The sequence below is a fragment of the Pinus tabuliformis genome, chromosome 7, assembly GCF_031772625.1.
Source record: "Pinus tabuliformis cultivar Carrire ecotype Pingquan chromosome 7, CPIR1, whole genome shotgun sequence".
NCBI lineage: Eukaryota > Viridiplantae > Streptophyta > Pinopsida > Pinales > Pinaceae > Pinus > Pinus tabuliformis.
Genome location: NC_142293.1, coordinates 82,438,045 through 82,461,060, shown reverse-complemented (window position 1 = coordinate 82,461,060; position 23,016 = coordinate 82,438,045). Strand labels below are relative to the sequence as shown.

Genomic DNA, 23,016 nt, shown 5'->3' with positions numbered 1-23,016 from the left:
CTTAAAAATTAAATTTTAAGAGGTCCAGGGACTAAGGTAAATTGATTATTTTGCAAAATTTTAAGCCTTTGGTCCCTAGGGTTAAGTCAAAGTCAAAAATTTGAGGAAATTAATTCAAAATTTTAATTTTTGAATTAATTAAAATGCATTTAATTGAAAAAATCGAATTTCCTCAATAATTTAAAATTTCGGCAAATAAGATTAAAAGAAATTTTGATCCTCATCAACGGTAAAGATTGCTTTGACGAGGATCACTCGAACTAGCCGTTGGAGGATTTATCTTTAAATAGGAGGTCGTTTGTCAGTCAAATTATCCGATCTCTAGATCGTGTACTAAGCTCTCATGTATACTTTTTTGAATTAATGCAAAAATCTTTGGGGTTTCAACGTGTTGTAGTGTTCCTCTTCATGAATTTGGGGGTTTTGAGACAGATCTAGGCCTTGGAGGGTAATATCTTATCCCAAATATTTTTACAAGGCCAGCCATTAAAGATTTTGCAATAAATCTGAAGATCTGAAGCAAAATATTTTTTTCAGAACAAGGGTTTCAAGTTTTGGGGCTCCTAAGCCCAGATCTGCCTTCTCCTAGCCCAACGCTAGTTCTATTGGGCCTAGTGCTAACTCTCATTGGCCCTAGATTCCCTTGCTCCATTTCTGATTTGAATATTTGATTTTCTGAAGCTAATCATTGGTGGGTTTTTGCAGAAAATTTGATAAAAATTTGTGTTTCAGATATTGAAATTTTTTTGGCAACTTGGGCAAGTGGTCTTCAAGGCCTAGGGCTTAAGGGTTTGATCTCTAAACCATCTTTTTCCTCACTGTTTGCTACAGCAGTCATATACCTTTCTAATAGTGGTGAAAAACACATCTAAGTGGTTTGAAATTAACTAAAAAATTGCTAAATACATTAATAAGTCATTTATGTTTGATGTGTATCAAGAATTTGGCCTAGATCTACATTTTGGGTCACTGTTATCTCTGAATAATTTTGTTTCTGAAGTCTGAAAATTTCATGTGGATTAGCCTAAAATCGGTTCCTAAGTTGTCTAATACATTAAGAAATTAATTTTTTGAGTTGGGCATTCATCATTAGGCTCATTTCATGTTTTAATTGCTAGCTGTAATAAGTATATCAGATCTGATATAATTCCGGAAATCACATATTAACAGGCTGAAAATTTTTGATAATTCATGTGGGCAAGTTTGGAAAATTTTCGGTAAATTTTTGGCATAAAGATATCATTAATAGCTTACTATTTTCATTGTCATATTGTTGCGATCATAAAGTTTTTCTTACTCCTGTCCTAAAATAATTTCTGAAAATTAAGTACTTTGTCATGAAATTGTGATAAAATGCATATCCTTTGTTTCATAAACTGAGTATTTTTTGAGCATCTGTTGATATTAATTGCAAAGAAGTTTTTGTTTTCTTTGAGTTATAACTGTATCAGAAAGATTTGAATAAGCTTGTGTTCTAATTGTAATATCTTCAGGGGTTTAATTTTGAGTCTTCACTTAATAAAGCGAACATTTCATTTGGGTATTGGAAGTTTCTGCGACATAAACATCTTTTCATCCTTGAATCTAAGTTAGTTTTGCATAAATAAAATTTATTTCCAAGCATAAGCTTGGTCGATAGAGAGATAGATATCCATCCATCTTTGCTTGAGTAGCCTGCTCTTAATAGTACTTAAAACGGTGACCTTGCAGTCGTTAGAGCCACAGCTCTCTGCAGCATCGGAAGCACCAAATATGTTGGATTTTCAAGAGAGGTATCGTTAATCACATCTTAGTGTGCTTCACCTTATCTTCTTTCAGCCAATTACTACGAAATCAGGGTCAATATAAAAAGGATCGAAGGGTTAAAACTTAGATAGGCATTTAACTAAAATTAACCAAGATTCTTGCATCTCACATTAGTTTTAGGGTCTGCATTTCATATAAGATAGTCATTCATCTAAGCAGCAGTTGCTAATCGATTACTTGGTCTTCATTTCCCTAGCAAAATCGTTGACTCCATAAGGCACTGGTATCAATCGTTCAAAATCTAATCAAATCCTATAAGTCTTTCTAAATCTTAATCAAGTACTTGATCGCTTCACTGTGTCTCCCGAACTGATTGGTTCCCAACTAGTTTTTCTTCATTCCATTTTTCCATAGGGTCTACCCCCCTTAGCCTGCTGTAGGGAGACAGCGTAAACGGAGAGATTGGGAGTCAGAGTGACAGCCCCCAATCTAAGCCATTGTCACGGTGCCTAGACATTTTGTGCGACAACATTTTTTGGCGTCGTTGTCGAGGACATTTTATTCTCGGCGTTTCAACGACATTTCCTTATCATTCTTCTCATTTTTCATCTTTCATTTGAGCCGGCAACAACAACATTTTTGGCGTCGTTGCTGGGGATATTTTATTCTCGACGTTTCAACGACTTTTCATTTCTCATCTTTTCATTTGGGCCGGCAACGACAACATTCTTTGGCGCCGTCGTCGGGGACCAATTTATTGGGCCTTGGCTCTTCGACATTCATCTTTCATCTTTCTCATCTCTCATTCGAGCCAGCAATGTGGCAAAGTCAACACTCCTTGGCATTTCCATCGGGGAAAGAGTTTTTTATGCCCTTGGTTTCTTCGACATCGTTTTAATCATCTCATATTTTCCGCCATTCATTAGCCTGTCAAGCGGCACAACATTTCCTGACGTCATTTGATCTTTTCATCGCCCTATCTTTCATCATTTCATTAATTGTTTCATCTGCACCTTTAGCACCTAGACATTTCGGTTCGTTTCTTGCTTGGGTGGTGACTCCACTTCTTCCATTTATTATTTCTCAAATAAGAAGCCCTCCCTTATATCCGGTTGTTTGTTGCCTTCTGAATCCTAGAATTAGGTTCATGTTCATGTGGCGACTCCACTTCTTTCATTTCTTACAAGAATTTCTACTAGAAGCTCGCTTCTAGTGGATCTCTTGATTTTCTTGAGCAGAGGTCTCTCTCTAGCATTCATTTGGTCCCTCATTTATCCTTCAGGCAAGTCATCATGGATGATTCATTTACCCCGTGTCATTTTATTGATGTTCTCCATGATATTTTGGAAGTGGCCATTCATAAATTGTCTTTGTTCTCGAGTGGTGATTTAGACACTGTTAGAAAGCATCTATGCAGGTTTACTCATACAATACTCAGATATTGTAGTTTTCCCCAGTATGATCATAAAGATGTCAAAATGCGTCTATTTGTCTTTTCTTTAGAGGGTGATGCTTTGAATTGGTTTAATAATTGTCCTGAAGATTCTTTCGCTTCTTTACAAGACATCGTCAATGCTTTTAAGGATAGATATGGTTATCAAGGTAGCTCGCCTTGTGCCCCTAAAATTATGCAACAGAATGAAAGTGATCTTTTGAAGGATCTAGCTGTCAATGAAAGATTTCAAGACAATTCTCCATATCAAAATGTGCCATTCACTTGTACTGTTGCAAGTCAAATCCATGACAGTGGAAAAACAGGGACAAATTGTCAAATCAATGTCGACAATGAAAGGCAAAATGATAAGAAAATTATAGAAGAACTAAAGCAGTTGGTTAAAGACATGCAGTTCAGTCAAATGCAGTTGGTAAAAAATATGGAGCTTAATCAAGAGAAATTTGTGACTGATTGCGTCAAGGATATGAGAACTTTATACACTCAACTAGAAAAATGTGATGAGGAGATGGAAATCATGAAAATTAAACACTTCAATCACGTAACCACCGTAGTAAAAAAGTGTGCTCAGAATATGGAGGATACGAGGACTGACATGCAGAAGGAAATGGAAACCATGAAAGCTAATCATAGCAGAGAAATTAATTCTATGCAAAGCAAATTATTAACTATGGATGAAGAAATTACCATCATGAGATTCAATTATAATAATTAGTTAGCTACCATGCAAGCAAATGATACGAAAGAGATAAACTATATGCAAAATTGTTTCATGGGCATGAAAGCAAAGAATGAAAAAGTAATAAAAGATGTGGACGTTGATCAGATATGTCTTCAGAATAAGTTATTGACCATGGAGGAAAACCATGCCAAGAAAGTCAGTGCTATGAAGGTTGAACACTCTAGCTAGATGGATGCCATAACAATACAGGTACAGAAATTTCAGCATCGATCAGAGGATGAAAGAAACAAGGAGACGTCAACAGATCAAAAGCCTCCTTATCTGCTGCAGCAAGCTCCATCTTATTATGAGGAGGTCATTTGTTCCATTGAAAAGTGGTTAATTGAAGGTGACCCTGAAATTGAAATTGATAAGAATCAGGTTGACGCTCACATGGTTAATCCACCAGTCATAGAAGATCAAGTTATAACTCATGACACCTGTGAGACTGATCCATCATTCTTGACAGAGCAGATGCAGAATGAAGAGAGACATGTCATGCATATCTTACATAATTCATCTGAGAGTTTTGAAGCAGAATGTTCCACATCATCAGTGATACAGCCTGCCACAAAGAAAAAGCGCAAGAGAAAAAGAATGAGAAAACGATTTGATGCATTAGATGGACACGAGCAGCATGATTTTCGGATCGAAAAAAGTCCTACCATATGCAGGATTGGACATGGCACATCTGAGAAAACAACCGACAGATTTACCTGAAAACAGGGAAATGCTCAGTATGCACTATATTGAACGCATCTGATGCCATGGAGCATCTTTGTATTGTATTACTAACCTTATGCCCTGTTATTTCAGTATTTCATTTTGTAGTGAGATTTGTGTTTTTCATTTTATTAGATTAGTTAATAAATGAAGAGCTTATAACTTTCCTTTGCTTAACGTTACATCATGATTTTTAGATGGACGTTACTTATGTTATGTTGTGTGTTGCATGGATGCAAATTCTGGATTCTCACATTCCTCCAATGCAGCAACATGTCCCCAAGTAGAGCCAGATGTTTACCACTACGTGTCAACGACCCATAGTAGTACACCCCCTTTTTTTTGCAAAAGGGATAGTGCCCAATCAATGTGTTCATGTCGTCGAGCTATCATCATCAGCTTGATCATCATTTTATAATGTAAACCCAGTCTGCATGTGTATAATGTAAATAATCTTAGCAGATCCGTGTCGTGTATGCAATTACCTAGGTAAACCTACTTTTCTGGTGACGATCTACATTTCGGGAGGTTTTTTGTCTCACCGATCCATTCTCGGATGGTTGGCAAAGTTTTCTTCAACCTTACCCCAAAACTGGAATGGATTTTGTAACTGAGATCTTAGGGGAGTCCTAGTGTTCTAGATCGAGTCTATATAAAAGTGATTTGGAAATAATCCTAACTATTTGGTTAGATTATTTTATTACAAATTGTTTGATCTGCTAGATTATATTTTGTGTCGCAGAACTGGGTAGTCTGTGAGGGTCTTTTGCAAATGGGTCTTCCCCCTTGAGATGTAAAAATGTAAAAATCATGATGTAAAGTGTCTTGAGGGTTAGAAAAATAATTTATCCCCTCATAGGTTAATTAATTAAATTTTCTGGCCAAAATTAATTAAAATCCTAAGCCAGAAATTTAATTAATTCTAGGTCCTAGGTAAATTTAAATTCTCCGAAGGCAAAATTCGTTGGTCCTTAAAAATTAAATTTTAAGAGGTCCAGGGACTAAGGTAAATTGATTATTTTGCTAAATTTTAAGCCTTTGGTCCCTGGGGTTAAGTCAAAGTCAAAATTTTGAGGAAATTAATTCAAAATTTTAATTTTTGAATTAATTAAAATGCATTTAATTGAAAAATTCGAATTTCCTCAATAATTTAAAATTTCGACGGATGAGATTAAAAGAAATTTTGATCCTCATCAACGGTCGAGATTGTTTTGACGAGGATCACTCAAACTAGCCGTTGGAGGATTTATCTTTAAATAAGAGGTCGTTTGCCAGTCAAATCATCCGATCTCTAGATCGTGTACTAAGCGCTCAAGCTCTAATGTATACTTTTTTGAATTAATGCAAAAGTCTTTGGGATTTCAACATGTTGTAGTGTTCCTCTTCATGAATTTATGGTAACATTGTTTTAATTTCTGCTTAATATTATGTGAAAACTATCAATCAATAGCTCTATTAGAATAATCTGAATATAGGTACCTTATTCAGTTTGTTGTATCTAGGGTAACATTTTTTAGTTTTGATTGAAGTAGCAGGTATCTCTATTTCTTCAAAATTTTATTGTTGTTCTATTTCTCTACTTGATTTGATGGTTGATCTAGTGTTTGCAAAAGATCTCTCAGGTTCTCATTGAGCATTTGGGGATAGTCTTCGGTTGGACCAACCAACTCAACACATTTTCTAAAGAGCCTACTTCATATAAGCCTCAAGATTTATCTAACGATAATATTTTTCCTGTAAGGTGTTTTTAGGCTAGTACCTCTCTAAAATTTCAAAATCTTTTAAATATTTTGTGGAAATTTTGATAGATCTGACTATTAAGAGCCTTAGTTTATCAAATCTGGGAGCGGAATTAGACTCATACTCCTTAGATCTAATAGATCTGTAAATTATTTGTATAGATCTGTTATTTACTTGTGTAGATCTGAAATTTTGTAACATAATTTTCAATTTAACATTCTGGCTTTTTGGATTTTTTCAATTTTTGTACATATTGGGTATTGGGTTTTTCTCTTTTCATTTGTGCAGGAATAGATCTGAGAAATCAGCCAAGAAAATCTTTAGATCTGAGCTAGATCTAGACACTGGAGGGCAAAATCTATGCTCAAAGACTGTGTGCAGGAATAGATATGAGAAATCAACCAAGAAAATCTTCAGATCTGAGCTAGATCTAGACCCTGGAGGGCAAAATCTGGGCTCAAAGATTGTTTGCAAGAATAGATCTAAGAAATCAGCCAAGTTAATCTTGAGATTTGTAGATCTGGGGGTTTTTAAACAAATCTAGGCTCTGGAGAGCAAAACCTTATCCCAGATATTTTTACAACGCCGGTCATTAAAGATTTGCAATAAATCTGAAGATCTGAAGCAAAATATTTTTTTTTCAGAACAAGGTTTTAAGTTTTGGGGCTCCTAAGCCTAGCTCTGCCTTCTCCTAGCCCAACGCTAGTTATATTGAGCCTAGTGCTAGCTCTCATTGGCTCTAGATTCCCTTGCTCCATTTCTGATTTGAATATTTGATTTTCTAAAGCTAATCATTGGTAGGTTTTCGCAAAAAATTTGGTAAAAATTTGTGTTTCGGATATTGAAAGTTTTTTGGCAACTTGGGCAAGTGGTCTTCAAGGACTAAGGCCTAAGGGTTTGATCTTTAAACCATCTTTTTCCTCACTGTTTGATACAGCAGTCATATACCTTTCTAATAGTGGTGAAATACATATCTAAGTGGTATGAAATTAACTAAAAAATTGTTAAATACATTAATAAGTCATTTATGTTTGATGTGTATCAAGAATTTGGCCTAGATCTACATTTTGGGTCATTGTTATCTCTGAATAATTTTGTTTCTGAAATCTGAAATATAACAATGGAAAAATTTCATGTGGGTTAGCCCAAAATCAGTGCCTAAGTTGTCTAATACATTAAGGAATTAATTTCTTGAGTTGGGTATTCATCATTAGGCTTAATTCATGTTTTAATCGTTGGCTATAATAAGTATATCAGATCTAATATAGTTCCGGAAATCACATCATAACAGGCTGAAAAAAATTTATAATTCATGTGGGCAAGTTTCGAAAATTTTCGGTAAATTTTTGGCATAAAAATATCATTGATAGCTTACTGTTTTCATTGTCATATTGTTGCGATCATAAAGTTTTTTTTACTGTTGTCTTAAATATTAATTTCTGAAAAATTAAGTACTCTGTCATGGAATTGTGATAAAATACATATCCTTTTGTTTCATAAACCGAGTATTTTTTGAGCATCTATTGATATTAATTGCAAAGAAATTTTTGTTCTCTTTGAGCTATAACTGTATCAGAAAGATTTGAAATAAGTTTGTGTTCTAATTGTAATACCTTCAGGGGTTTAATTTTGAGTCTTCATTTAATAAAGCGAACATTTCATTTGGGTATTGGAAGTTTCTGCGACATAAGCATCTTTTCATCCTTGAATCTAACTTCATCTCTTCTCATCATCTGGTGCATTTGCATATAAGTTAGTTTTGCATAAATAAAATTTACTTCCAAGCATAAGCTTGGTCAATAGAGAGATAGGTATCCATCCATCTTTTCTTGAGCAGCCTGCTCTTAATAGTACTTAAAACGTGACCTTGTAGTAGCCAAAGCCACAGCTCTCTGCAGCGCTGGAGGCACCGGGTATGTTAGATTTTCAGGAGAGGTATCATTAATCACACCTTAGTGTGCTTCACCTTATCTTTTTTCTGCCAATTACTACGAAATCAAGCTCAATATAGAAAGGATCGAAGGGTTAAAACTTAGATAGGCATTTAACTAAAATTAACCAAGGCATTTAACCAAAATTAACTAAGATTCTTGCATCTCACATTAGTTTTAGGGTCTGCATTTCATATAAGATAGTCATTCATCTAAGCAGCAATTGCTAATCTATAACTTGGTCTTCATTTCCCTAGCAAGATCGTTGACTCCATAAGACACTGGTATCAATCGTTTAAAATCTAATCTAATCAAATCCTATAAGTCTTGTTAAATCTTAATCAAGTAATTGATCGCTTCACTGTGTCTCCCGAACTGGTTGGTTCCCAACTAGTTCATCTTCATTCCGTTTTTCCATAGGGTCTACTCCCCTTAGCCTGCTGTAGGGAAACAGCTTAAACGAAGAGATTAGGGATCAGGGTGACAGCCCCCGATCTAAGCCATTGTCGCGGTGCCTAGACATTCTATGCGACAACACGCTGGAAACTAAGACATGCTAGCACACACACACACAAATAACACAATTATTTTTGGACAAAAGTCCCCGGAAAAACTCAACTTGGGAAAACCAATTCAGCAACTGAGGGTTTTATTATTATGCAGCAATGAGAAATTATGAGTACAATTGGATGCTGAAATCTGGCAATCCTACAAAGAAAAATACTGGCAAAAATCTCATGAGGAATTTTCCTCACCCCATAGGCAAACTTCCAGCACGACTTGCCTTCAGAAATACGGCCTTCTGACCCTCTCCGTCAGCCTCTGCGTTGGTTTACGCAACCCGCTGGACGTCAAGCCTCTGACTGGTCTCTGATGAAGTCGTTTTTCCTTCTGTTGATTGAAAAGATGCTTCTCCAGCACTTTGGGACTCCTTCCCAACCTCTAGAACTGAAGATGTCTCTCCCTCTCAGCAAATCGATCTTGCCTCTAAAAGTTGCTACGTTGCCCCAGCATCAACCTCTTTGTGGCTCTCTTGTCTCTCTACGAATGGTCGCGTTGGATCTGGAATGCCTCCTCCAGCCTCATTGTCTCTGCCCCTCTCACTGCTTCAATCTCTATCTCTCTCTTCGACCACTGACTGTTGCTACTCTGTAAATCAATATGCCAAGAAATCGAATTACTCAAGTGTTTTTTCCATCACCACATCGACCTCCTCTTATAATCCTCTATTGGAGCACCAATGGCCAAGATTAAAACATAATCAATGGCTAAGATCATCTCTAAATCGATCCGTGTGAGTTTTTAGATGATTCTCACCTTAACTTAATTAATACTGATTAATTAACCATATTCCCTAAGTTTAGAGTTAGGAAACATTCAAAAACTAATTAATAATCTAATTAAGTCATTTCTAGATGGAATTTCTAGAAACGATTTCTAGGTTTTGGGGATCTCATGTATTAGAGCCTCTCTACCATATTTTGTGGCTAGAACACATCCGATGCTACAAAAACTAACTGTAATCATTTTGAAAAGCTTACCATATCCTTATGAAAAATTATTGAGACCCTAAACATCACCTCTACGAATGTTGACTTTGTTAACCCTTATATTCTACGAGGGTTCACATGTGATTTCCACCATATATCAAAGGTTGGTAGGATGACACATATGGAGTATTTGGTGGACTAGTAGATTCCTTCCATTATGGCAGCTTTGGCTTACACCCATGTTTTTGGCTTGGGTGAATCAGCACCATGGTTAGAAGACACTCATCTATCTCATCCTTGGATGGATTATCATTTGGCAGTTTTTCTCTGTGTTCTCTTCATATTATATACCAGTGTTGAAAATATCAGTATCGGCAAAATATCGGCGAGGGTCCAGAAAACATCTTATCGGCAATATCGGCAAAAATATCGGCAAACAAAAAAAATGCATAATATATTCATTTTTTTCAAATTTTTAAACATATAAAGCAATAACAACATGAAATAAACACATTGGCACATAAATATGTAGAAAGCACTGATATATATAATGTAGTGGATGTAAAATAAAAACGATACATCAAAGGCGATACCAAATCCTGTTGATCTCTGATAATTGTCTAATCAAGGACTCAAATGTGGAGAACCAATACAAAATAACATCACATATATAAAAGTATCTCATCATCATGAATTATAAACTTATATGTAGCAAAACAAATAAAACTAGTAGCTATCTATCTGAGATCAGTGCACTCTCCCTAGCAGCTATATTTTTGTCTTTTCATCAATTGTTTCAAGAGCTTTTTGTACAACCTCCGCACTAGAAACTGTACAAGCCATTACATCATGTCCAAGGAGTTTAGTCAGATGGTATTTCAATCGCGTAACCCCTCCTGCCATCTTGGTTCCACACAATTTGCATGATATATATGCCTAATTTGTCCCACCATTAGGCTCCCCATACTTCCAAAATGGGTCCAAGGCTTTTGGCATATTTGTAGTGAACTAATTCAAACCTAGGGCACCCAAAAAAACAAAATATTGGCATTAAACACCCCAACACAAAAAATAATAAGTAATAACTACCTCATTTTAAAAAATATTTATTTTACTACATTATTTGCAATGTGAATGAAAAATGGCAATAAGAGGGTGCATAAGAAAGTCTAAAAAAAAAGATGAAGCTTGTTGTCCAAATATGGAGAAAACCCTTGCATTGGCTCATGGGCATGAAAATCAAAGCAAATGGAAAAAAAAAACAAAGAAGCAAAATGTTGGTAGGCAAAGAGGCAAACAAGCATAACCCTAAATCTATGAAAAAAATCATTAACATCGGGGTTGTAAAGAACATACCTGTTAATGGAAGAAATGAAGTTTGTCTCACTGTTCTTCAATCTTTGATCCACAAACAATTCTTAGTTGGTTGTGATAATGGTTGTTTGATCCTCAATCCCTCCTTGACAACCACCACAAAGCTCTTCCCCTTCCTTCTCCAAGACTCAGAAACCAAAATGAGCAAATGAAATGACCAAATTGCCTTTTCTAACTGCAGCCCAGCATGCCCGACAATTTTTTATGTTGTCGCGCGATATTTGGCCGAGATATCGGCGATATTTCGAAAATATTGCGATATTTTCTGGCAAGGAAATATCGCGATATTTTCTTGATGATATTTTGGATTGCCGAAAACATCGTGATATTTCCGAAAATTGTCGATATCTCGACCATATTATCAACATTGTTATATACCTCCTAATCTATGTTACCAATCCATGGTGCCAAGTGGCTGGATTCGTGGATCCTCATATTGGAAACGAATTTGGATCTGGATCTGCTGAAATTCACCTAGGATCCGCTTCATAGAAAAGTTGGTTCACAAGTGTTTTGAAATGCCAGCACTCGACAATCAAACTCATATTATTGAATACCTGCTGCATGACAAATGCTTCATGGCAAAGATATCTATATGTGTGACTGACGCTATGTAATTGGATTAATGGGGCCCGTTACCCACCAAAATTTGGGTAATTCCCATAGGAGAAATTTTTTTCTCGAATCTTGGATAGCCAGGTAGCAGCCCTACATATTACCCAGTGATGATGATATGCCACATTCCTCCGCCATTTAAATAGGTCATACACCTCTCACTATTTAGCATCTATCTTGAATGAAGGTGGGCTACCACTCAACAAGTACTTTAACCATTTTGCAATCAAGTGTTTTTACTTAATGTTTTGGGAATTCTAGCATGGATAAAGCGGTGATCTGGACGATTGACCAATATTGACTGTAAACTTGTTCTCTCACCTTACCATGGGGTTAGTATTTAGCCCTAGTCCAATGGGACCTCCTCTAAGGCCTTAGGGTTGTAGGAGGGGCACTATTTGGGAAATATGGATTAAAGTAGCATGTCCATGTCATTCCATACTTAACATCTAAGTCACATGACACGAGGACATGAGACACGGAGAACACGTAAATATGAGTATTCAATACGAAACGCAGCGACCTGGAAACAGGACACGGGGACACGTTTTATATATATTTAATAATATATATATATATATATATATATATAGATATATACCGAAATATAGTTTTTTATCCATATTAAATTGCAGGTTGCAGCTTATCTAATCAAATTAGAATATAATTACTTCTCAAAGTTCATAGTTCACTTTAAAAAAATAAATAGAATCAAAATTTACTATTTAGAAATTAGAATGTGATATGCTTGGTCTTGATTCTTGAATATTCAATGTTCATTGTTCATGTACAACTTACAAGCACATAAGAAAATAACTAAAGTCTAATCCTATTGATTTCCTCTGCCCCTCTTGTGAGAAAATGCCACAGCTTTCCCTTTCCCTCTAGATGTAGATGCTGGTGCTGGTGGAGTTGGTAGTGGAGTTTGCTATGCTCTAGAAGCTGAAGAACTAGAAGTAGGAGCTATAGGAGGTAGACCACGTCCTCTACTGGTGGCAGGGGTAGCTCGCGCAGGTGGTGTCACCTGGAAACATTACAATCTCCCAATCCTGAAATTCTGAAAAACTGATAAGTTTGCTGCATTTTGAATGAAATCTAAAATTCTACTTTCTCCATATGAAATCCAATGAGGCCGGAACCACTCTCAAACATCCTGAGTCATTTCATGGTAATGTTAAAAATTTAAGTAAAAGGATGAAAATGAAGATTAAGGAGAATGTCACTTTTACTTTAAGAATTTAACATTACCATGAATAGCATATCAATACTAGGGCCTAGACTTGATCATTAAGCTGCCCCACTCAAAAATTATTTGTTTCTTTCAAAAAAAATTGCAACTTATGCAGGCAACGTTTTCTATCAACGGAATACGTGTTTTCCAGATGCAGGACACGACGAAAACTGGCGAATACGTTTTACATTTTACAGAACACGATGAAAAACGTTTTCGACACGTTTTAGGGCCGTTTTCGTGTCTGACACGTAAAATATGGGACACGGGACCTTGGAGGACGTGTCTTGTGACTTAGCTTAACATCTTTCATCATTCCCTCGATACCACATCCATTCTTTGGGTTAATTGTTTCATTGGTTCAGTGGGTTAACTATCATTTGTTTCTTTTGTCATTGCACATCTATCTCATGATGATCTAGGAGGATCCTCAAAATGCTCAAAGTTCAAAGGTCTCAAATATTCCTGGAAATAGCACCAAGTTGAAGAGCTCGTTGCGCTAAATCCGGCAGTATATTCGGTTTCACAATTGGCCTCCGGCTGAAGGAGAAAATGCCCGTTGAAGTTTATGGCAAATGAGTAAAAATGGGGCCTTGTTGGCCAAGTCGCATTCTCACAGCTTGACACATGGCAGTGGTCAAGTCAACCCAGTCAAAGTCCAGTTTGGTTGCATATATTCAGGTTACATGGTGGACACATTTTGGCATTAATTTTATACCAAACGCAAGGATTGATTTGTTATATGGTGTAAAGGCTTTGGTGCATATATTAAACTATGGTGCAGGTTTACTATGGTTTACAAACTATATATAACCATGGTGCAAATATATATATATGGTGGGCGCATATATTAAACCCAATGGTATGGTTTTAAAAAACCATATAATAACATGTGCTACAACCAAGTCCGATGGCGGAGTATATTACGTGTGTTGCAACCAAGTTCGATCGCGCATAGGTGGTAGTCCAGCTGGCGCACATAGGTGGCACCTATGCCATGCCACAAATACACGTGGGGATCAGAGGTTATAATGATACGTGCCACAAGTCGGAGTTGTTGTGACCGTCGGGGAGCAAGTCACTGCCAACCGTCAGATATGTATGCAGTCAGTCACCGTCGGAGTTAACGTGGTTGCACAGTGGTTGACGTGGCAAACGGTGTAGTTAAGTGGCACGGAATGGTTAATTCAAATTGCAATGCCCCGAGCTCCAACCGGATTCCACCATCTTATATTAGTTATAATATATGCTATATATGTTAAATAATGCACCAACCAAAATTGAATGTGGTTATAATATATGGTTTTAAACCATATGGATATGCGCCAAGGTTAATATTTGTTAAAACTATTTCGCTATGTGTATAGTTTGTATTGCACCAAAATATATTTGTTCACCTAATACCTCAACCATATGCCATGTATAGCCCGGGGAGGTCCGAGGGTTTGACCCTCGAACCTGCCCGAGGCCTTATAAAATGTTTTCCAATACACCACAGGGGTGGAGTTGTACAGTGGAGTTCAAAAACCTATTTTGTTTATGCCTACAAATGCTCTTTTGAGCGTAACTTGGCCATCCTTAGCCTTTTTGAGAACGGAGAGTGGCGTTGGAGAGCTAAGATAGAGGTCTTCATTTTGATAGTAACCAGCAGTGCATGCGTGCACAGTTCAGTTGGTGAAATTCTATGTAAAGAACATTTTTTGGATCATTTCTAATATAACAGACGCCCATTGGAAGCAAACCCAGAGATGTAGTCCAGGAGGGACGAACTCCGTCAACAATGTTTGTTGTGTTTGCGTCTTTTATTGTTGTTGTTAATTCTTATTTTCTGTTGATTTGGGATAGCATTGGATGTGATCTAGCTATAAAAATCGGTGGAGAGGCTAAAGCACATGAGATTTCCAAGACCCAGAAATGGTTTGGGGAAATTCCACCCGATTAGAGAAATATTAAAATAATTAATATTTTTAATGGAGTTCCTAAGTCTAAACTTAGGAAAATTAAAATATTAATGGGTATTAATATAAAAGTGAATGAGAATGTTCTAAATGACATGGATCAAGCCAAATCTAATCTTAGCCGTGGATTAGAGATTTAATCTTGGTCGATGAAGACTCAACAGAAAAAGTATAAGAGGAGGCTTGAGGGTCAGTTGGAGATACACCAAGATTGATCAGTCAGTTCGATTTTCTGGAGCGGGGTTTGCTGAGAAAATTCGAACAAGTGATCTGAGTTGCAGCGAGGGGCAATGAGTCCATAGCAGAGAGGCAGAGATAGTGTCGAAGGACCAGCGCAGAGCCAGCAGGAGCCACGCAGAGGGCCAGAGTGACTACACAAAGGCTAGCAGGGCCTACGTGGGTGACGCAGAAGGCCAGAGAGCCAACACAGAGCAGCAGAAAGCTGACGCAAGGGGTTTCAGAGCTACGCAGAGGCCAAGAGGGCTGACGCAGAGCCTCAGAGAAGCTTTGGAGAGATTTTCGTGGAGCAGACTTCTTGAATATCTGCTTCCGAAGAGAGGTATTACTGTCAAGTAGATATCTCTGTTGGGTGAACCAGTTTGGCACCCTAGTTGTACTCAAGAACGCTGCTTAATAATAAAACCCTCAGAATTGCTGCACCGGTTTTGCTAAGTTGGGTTTTTCCGGGGACGATTGTCCAAAAATAACAGTGTCCCTTGTGTGTTTGTTTGTTATTTCAATTGATGATCTGTAGATGGTTGAGACTGCATTTGTGTTTCTTTTCAGTATTTATATGGTTAAATAACTTGTTAAGGAATAAACAAGTAGGTGAAATAAACCCGATAATGCAGGAATAATTTCTAATGGGTTAGACTTAGAAATTTCAACATTTTCAGTTCTCAAAGTTTATGTTTAAGGCATATTAACAGCTTAATTTCCATCATTCATTCACATAAAGGAAACCTTAGTAACGTTGGTGAAATTGCGCAAATATAAATCCTGTAGATTTCAGATCACATGATGATGAGATGCATTTATATATGTGGTGTCATTTTCTAATTTCTATTGGTTCTCCACTTTTGAGTCCTTGATTAGACAGCTATCAAAATTCAAGATTAAATATCTATAATCAACTTTGATGTATCATTTTTTATTTCGCATCCACTACATCATATATATCAGTGATTTATCCATATTTATGTGTGAATGTGTTTATCCAATGTTGATGTTGCTTCATATGTTTAAAATTTTAAAAAAATGAATATGTTTTGTATTTTTTAATGGTTGTCTTCTAAACATGAGAAGTCTTCTACGTCATAATTTATGATGCAAACAACCAAATCAGCATTCAAAAGACGCAGACACAGATAGTACAAGTTATGTTGACAATACTAACTTGGATGAGGATCCCAATAAGAGGCCAAGTGGTGGCACAACATCATTGGAGACGTTTAGAAAGGTGAAATGATCACGAGATGATAATCGAGAGGTGAGACCAAACAAAAACAAAACATAGTTCACTTTACTTTCATGTCCAATGTTCAGGGAGCTTATGAGCCACACCAGTTCAAGAAAGCAACAAGGAAACTTGAATGGGATAAAGCCATGGAAACCAGTGTTGTGAACATCTCGATAACATCCTGGAATGAAATGAAATGATATTTTAAGGTCCACGAGACTAAAAATAGTCTACGAGACCATTAGTTCCCTGTTTTTCACTTTTTGCAATTCAATCCTTTTCCGATTCAAATTGATGATGAGTTGGCCCAACCTTCCAACAATCCTCTCGCTAAAAAGACAATGCCAAGAAATTAATGCTAACATGTTCTCATAACTCTCTCTGATGTCTTTGAATGCATCACATTCCAAAATGAAATGTTTTTCTAATTCCACAGTCCCAGACATGCAAAATGTACACACCCGTTCTTCCCAAACTTCTTTAAGCCTTTTCCACCGCCCTGTTTCACACCGAAGTTGATGTGAGTTGGTCCTTAATTGAGCAATAAGAACCTTTGTCCTCCACGAAATGCTAGCTCCAATGAACTCTTTTTGTTGTAGATCACACGGAGGGTTGAATTCTTCAATGTAATATTTCTTCTTTCTACCCAACTCTTTTCCCCATACCTTTTTACGAAACTTCTCCATAACAAAATCCTTTAGCTCCTTGTTATTTGTGGGACATGCATTGAGGTAGATATTCCATTTTTGCATCCATGTGTAGTTTTGTTTCATCCATGTTTTCTTTCTTTCACTCGTGCCTTCATTGAAGATAACATTAGGCCATCTACCTACTCTCATTTGCTCAATTCTTTTTAGATATCTTCTGAGCCGCACCATAGCAATTGCTTCAATGGGAGTTACTCCTGTTTCACTCAACATTATCTCATAAGGTACTGAACTTTTTATTTTGAACTTGCTCATGATCAAGCGTTTTTGGATTTTCTCAATTTGTTTCCATTTTGAGACAGGAGTGCTGCTAGCCCACAATTCACACCCATATAGCATTACTGGACAATCTAGGAGTCCAAAAAGCACTTGAATCGTTTTCCAATCCCATAACTTTGCCTCTCTACATCTGTTTTGAAGAGCATATAATGCTTTCTACCCTCCTAAAATTCTCTTCTTTTTGCAGTTCTCCCAATTGAGTTTGTTGTTGAAATCAATCCCAAGGTACTTGTACTCATTTACTTCTTCAAGAATGTTGTCTTCAAAGAAGAACGTATGCTGGCTCTGCTTCCTTTTATTAGAGAAAATCATTATTTTGGTCTTGATAGTATTGACTTGCATCCCCACTGCTCTACAAAAATGCTCAAGGGCATATAAGTGCATTTGCAATCTATGGGCCAATTTAGAAATCAATACAATATCATCAGCATATAAAAGAATCTTTATCACAAACTCCCCCAACCAAACACCATCTCCACCTTGCAGATTTAGCCACTCTTCCAATTTATCAATATATAGACCAAAAAGAGTAGGGGATAGAGGGAAAACTTGCTTGACCCCACTATCACTTCTAAAGCTTTCTGAAATCCTTGTTGAGGTTCTAATTTTGACTTTCACTTCTTCATAAAGTCTATAGACAGCGGCTCTATAATGCACAGGAATTTCAAGTTCTTCCATTCTACACCACAACTTATCTTAGGGACTGTTTCAAATGCTTTTTTGAAGTCAACAAAGCAACAAAATACTTCTTCTTTGTCCTCCCAAACCTTTTCAACAATGTGTCTCAACGTGATACCATGATCCACTCTAGAATGTTTCAACCTAAAACTTGTTTGTCCTCTTGCCCTCTTTTCTTTTAATTCTGCCTACTTACTAATTCTATCTTCTACCATGCTACCGAAAATCTTTGCAAACAAAGGATTGATCATAGTTGTTATATAGTTGGATGGATTATTAATGTCTCCACTTTTAAAAAGGGGTATTGCTAGGCTAGTTGTCCAATCTCTCCGAAATCCTTGTTGAATGATGTTGTTGAATATTTCCATGATGTGAGGTGCAAGAGCGTTCATTCCCCATTTTAGATACTCTGCTTGAAGTTCAACCATGTCCTTTTCCTTTTCTGTTTTTAGCTTCTTAATTCCATTCTCCACCTCTTGTAACGTGAAGAGATTCGAATTTGTGTTGATCCTGGGGGGGGCTCCACCTCAGATTCTTTTTCATAGAGTTGCCTTGCATATTCAAACCATTGATTGGTTGTAATATTATTTTCAATTTGCTTCTTCCATGGTTGCAGTTCCTGCCAAAAAAGCTTTGGATTATTCTTGCTTAAATATATTAACTCTTCTCTCCTTGTTTGCATGAACTCATCTTTTTTCCTTTTTAGTATCTGCTTATATAATTTTACATTCATCTTCTCTTTTCCTACCTTTTTCAAGGTTCTCCTTGCCATTTTGCATTCCTCATCAAACCAAGCATTTACAGGAAAACAATTTGATTTTGATTTCCTTTTTTTTGCTCTTTTGCACTTCTCAAGTGCACTTTGAATTATATTTGTTAACTCGTGACTATTGAAGCTTTTGAAACCTGTTTTCTCCTTCCGAATTAATCTCTCTAACATTGTCTTGAAGATAGTACAATTTTCTTGTGTTAGAATAATTTTGCCCCTTGATAGTGATTGTCGAGAGCATTGGGTTTTCCTCCTATGTTGCCTTTCTTCTAACCACGATAACCTTATATAAATTGGGTTATGGTCTGATTTTAGGTCTCAAATATGCTCTCCAATACTAACTTCGTCTATCTTTTCTATCAAGCTTTGTGAACACATCACATAGTCAATGACACTTTCCCCATTGTATATGTTGCAAGTGAAGTTCCCAGACCTTTTCCATCTATCTAGACCATTGCAAATAATTAAGTTGAAAGCCCCACACAATGTAAGCAACTCCTCTCCAAAATGATTGCTAACTTTGTCATCTTCTGAACCCCTCACCCATTGGGGATTCTCCTCTTCAGTGAGCCAAATAGGATTGTTATCTTCTTTGCAACAAAGAATGCTAGCTTGATTATTTGTTGTTCTAGCATTGAAATCTCCCACTAAAAGAACTTCTCCTTCCTGAGAGTACACGGCAATATCTTGTTTTCAAGCTGCATACGGATCCTTGCTGTCAAGCCCCTTATCTCAAATTCATGATTTTTTGGCCTAGTGATGTTTGCTGATTTTTCCCGATTTTTTGGTTTTCCGGACCCTTGCCGATTTTATCCCGATGCCGATGTTCGCCACATTGATGGAAACTGAAAATGAAAGTCTAATGAAAAATAAGACTTGGGATATCACAAATATTCCACCAAGACAGAGGCCCATTCACTGCAAATAGGTGTACAAGGTCAAGTACAAGGCAAATGGCACGCTCAATAAGTACAAGGTGCAGTTGATTGAAAGTTGAAAGAAAAAGGGTTCTCATAGCGAGAGGTTTTAACTATGAGGAAACCTTTGTTCCTACAGCAAAGATGAACAACATCCAGTTATTTCTAGCCACGACAATAGAGTTTCCTTGGAAGGTCCTTCAGATGGAAGAGGAGAGTTCCTTCCTCAATGGGGATTTGGGGGAAGGGATCTACATGCATCAATCAAAGGGGTTTCAGGTTCCAAGGAAGGAGCGTCTAGTTTACAGACTAAATAAGGCTTATATATGACCTGAAGCAAGCATTTACTGCATAATGCATTAAGACTGAAAAGAACTTGGATGGAGAGGGGTTCCAGCACAGTCCTTCAGAATCCAGATTCCAATCCATACATCAAAAGCATTGGTAATTATATCATTCTACAAGTCATATATGGCATATGTAAATGACAACATTATTAAAAGTAGTGAGGCAAGTGCTACTAAACATATCAAATCTAAGTTTTTGACATGACTGATGTAGGCCTCTTACATTACTGTTTAGGTGTGGAAGCTCAGCAAACAAGAAGCATCATCTTTGTCTCACAAACAAAATATGTTAGGAGTTTGTTTGACAAGTTTAGAATGACAGATTGCAAGATCTCGTCTACACCTATGGAGAAACAGTTAACACTTTAAGCTGAGACTGACTCTAAGGAAGTTTATGAGTTACTCTATAGCAAGCTAGTGGGGAGCTTGGCATATCTTACAGCCACTAAGCCTGATTCAAGTTACAATGTGAGCTTCATTTCCAAATTCATGACAGCATTAAAAGTAGAGCATTGGACTGCAGCAAAGAGGGTGTTCAAATTTCAGATATGTGAAAGGGGAACTTGGCTTTGCATTCTATACAAGTTAAACAAAGACCCTAGGCTTTGTGGGTATACATATTCATTATGGACAGATGTGTGGAAGATGGAAAAACAACTTCAGGATATGTAATCAACCTTGACACAAGTATAGTCACATGGAACAACAAGAAGCAACACACAGTACCCTTTTCATCAACAAAAGCAGAATATCGAGCGGCAATGAAAGGAGTGTGTGAAACAGATTGTCTCAGAAGGATGCTTTCAGACATGAAGATGTAGAAAACATAACTAATACCCATACTCTGTGTCAACAAAGCGGTTCTCAAAAGAGCCAACACTGGAGCTTTCCATAAGTGTACCAAGCATGCTGAGTTACATTGCCACTTCATCATACAACTTGTAGAGGATGGATACCGATATACTGACCTGTAATATTGTCCCACAAAGGACCAAACTCCATAAATTTTCACCAAGTCTTGGGGTCCTGAGAAATATGTAAATTTTGGGATAAGATTGGTATAGTTAGTAGATTGGCCATTAAGAGAGGGTGTTAATGTAAATGTCAGATTATAATGGTCAATTAGAAATTAAACACAGGCATTAATAAAATCACTTTGACTTCAAATTATTTTATACTGTACTTCACTTTGGTGTGTTTCTCGATCTATCCCGCATTCATAAAGTGGACTGACTCAAATACCTTGTAACCCTTTATAAGAAAGCTTTCACTTTCTCATTCATGCAATGCAATATAGAGAACTCTCACATGTCTCTCGGTTTTCTTTATGTCTTCAATTTCCAGATATTTGTTCTACATAAAAACCTTAACTGGAACCCATGCTTTTGCCAGAAAATTGTAGGACAATGCAACTTTTCTCCAGTTGGTAGGATCTAATGTTCTCAAGGAAACTCCGCAAGGGCTATTAGAGGGAGGCCACAAAGAAGAAACAATAGCACAGCTAAACAGACAGAACTGATGCAAGTATACAACGTAACTACCAAGGAAAAATAAATATATGACTCTTCAGGGAACTCTAGTTATCCATACCACACCAAGAAAATGTGCAATAATAACATCCCAATCATTCCGATATAACGCTGGAAACATGTGTTCAATGACACCATTATCCACCTGCAAGAGTAAGTTTGCAAACAGGATGAGATCAAGCATTTTGTATCTTTTCAAAAAGGCTGTGAGATACTACAGAAACTAGAGATTTAAATAGAACACATTTTCTCTCATGTAAAACATGAAACCTTCAGTAAATTGAAAAAAGTGTACTTACTTAAACAGTGTTGTCGTACTAAAAATCAGAAATACAAACCGAGTGAATAAAATTACAATTATTGTAGAGTAACTAGATACGTACAGTATGAAGGTCCTTGACATTGAATGATGGAAATGGATAAGCTTCATGAAAGTGATTTGGAAATACTTGTAGCCATGTATCATCACCCATCATGATTACACGTCTCCCATGCTTGATTAGCTGCAAATCCATGAAAAACATATGTTGCTAACCTTATCCTTCCATCTATCCTTAACCACACATGCAAATCAGCTGAAGAAAAATGGAAAGCAAAACACACCTGATATATCAAATTATCTTCAGTAATTGCAGGAGCACCAAAGCTATTGCCAACATCAATAAAAGTGGGCAACCCACCAGTTGTCAGCCCCTGTAGTTATGTCAACATAAAGCAACAATATCAGGCATAAATCATGAATTAGATTTCCCAGTTATTTTTCTGAAAAACAAAAAGAAATTTGGAACAAATATCACCAGCGGTAATGACCGAATCTTTTAACTATCAAATTAACAAATTCCCAGACAGCTTGTACCAAGAACCAATAAAAATGTTTGCAAATGCAAATCACAACCTTATAAACCGTAACCAATCATATAGGTATATTTCAAATGTATCACAACTTGGCAGCGAATATCATTATTCACGCCCACCTGATTTGTAAAATAGGCAATAACTCACAATAGCATAGTTGCCAACCAAATGTCCTGACTTCTATCAAACTATATACGACCTTACAAGATCATAAACATAAATCTACTAAGCATTTGTAAGCTTTCACTAATGCAAAATTAAATAGTTCCAGAATTAATGTCCACTTTCCTTGTTTAACATTCCATCTTGTCTTCCCTGGCAAAATCATCAATATCAAAATTGAAATATCGAAAAACAGAAAAGCCATGTTCTTTTAAACGACATGGGCCCCAGACCATTCTGGCATTGCCCTAGACATTAAATTTTCCACACACAGTATAAAGTTGTCGAGAGAATAGAACTTTATTGAACGTCCAAAATGCCAATCTCATTGT

At 36.7% G+C, this 23,016-nt stretch overlaps 1 protein-coding gene across 2 annotated transcripts in view; it reads right to left on the bottom strand.

Annotated features, from left to right (window-relative positions):
• The window catches only part of LOC149245297 (Alkaline-phosphatase-like family protein), a 377,731-nt gene that overhangs the window by 269,508 nt on the left and 85,207 nt on the right, over positions 1-23,016 (bottom strand). For both annotated transcript variants that reach the window (XM_089457751.1, XM_089457752.1), the window contains exons 4-6: positions 22,271-22,360; positions 22,051-22,170; positions 21,729-21,812 (exon numbers count right to left, since the gene is read on the bottom strand). In XM_089457751.1, coding sequence (XP_089313877.1) covers positions 21,729-21,812; positions 22,051-22,170; positions 22,271-22,360 — 294 coding nt within the window. The remainder of the gene's footprint in view (positions 1-21,728; positions 21,813-22,050; positions 22,171-22,270; positions 22,361-23,016) is intronic.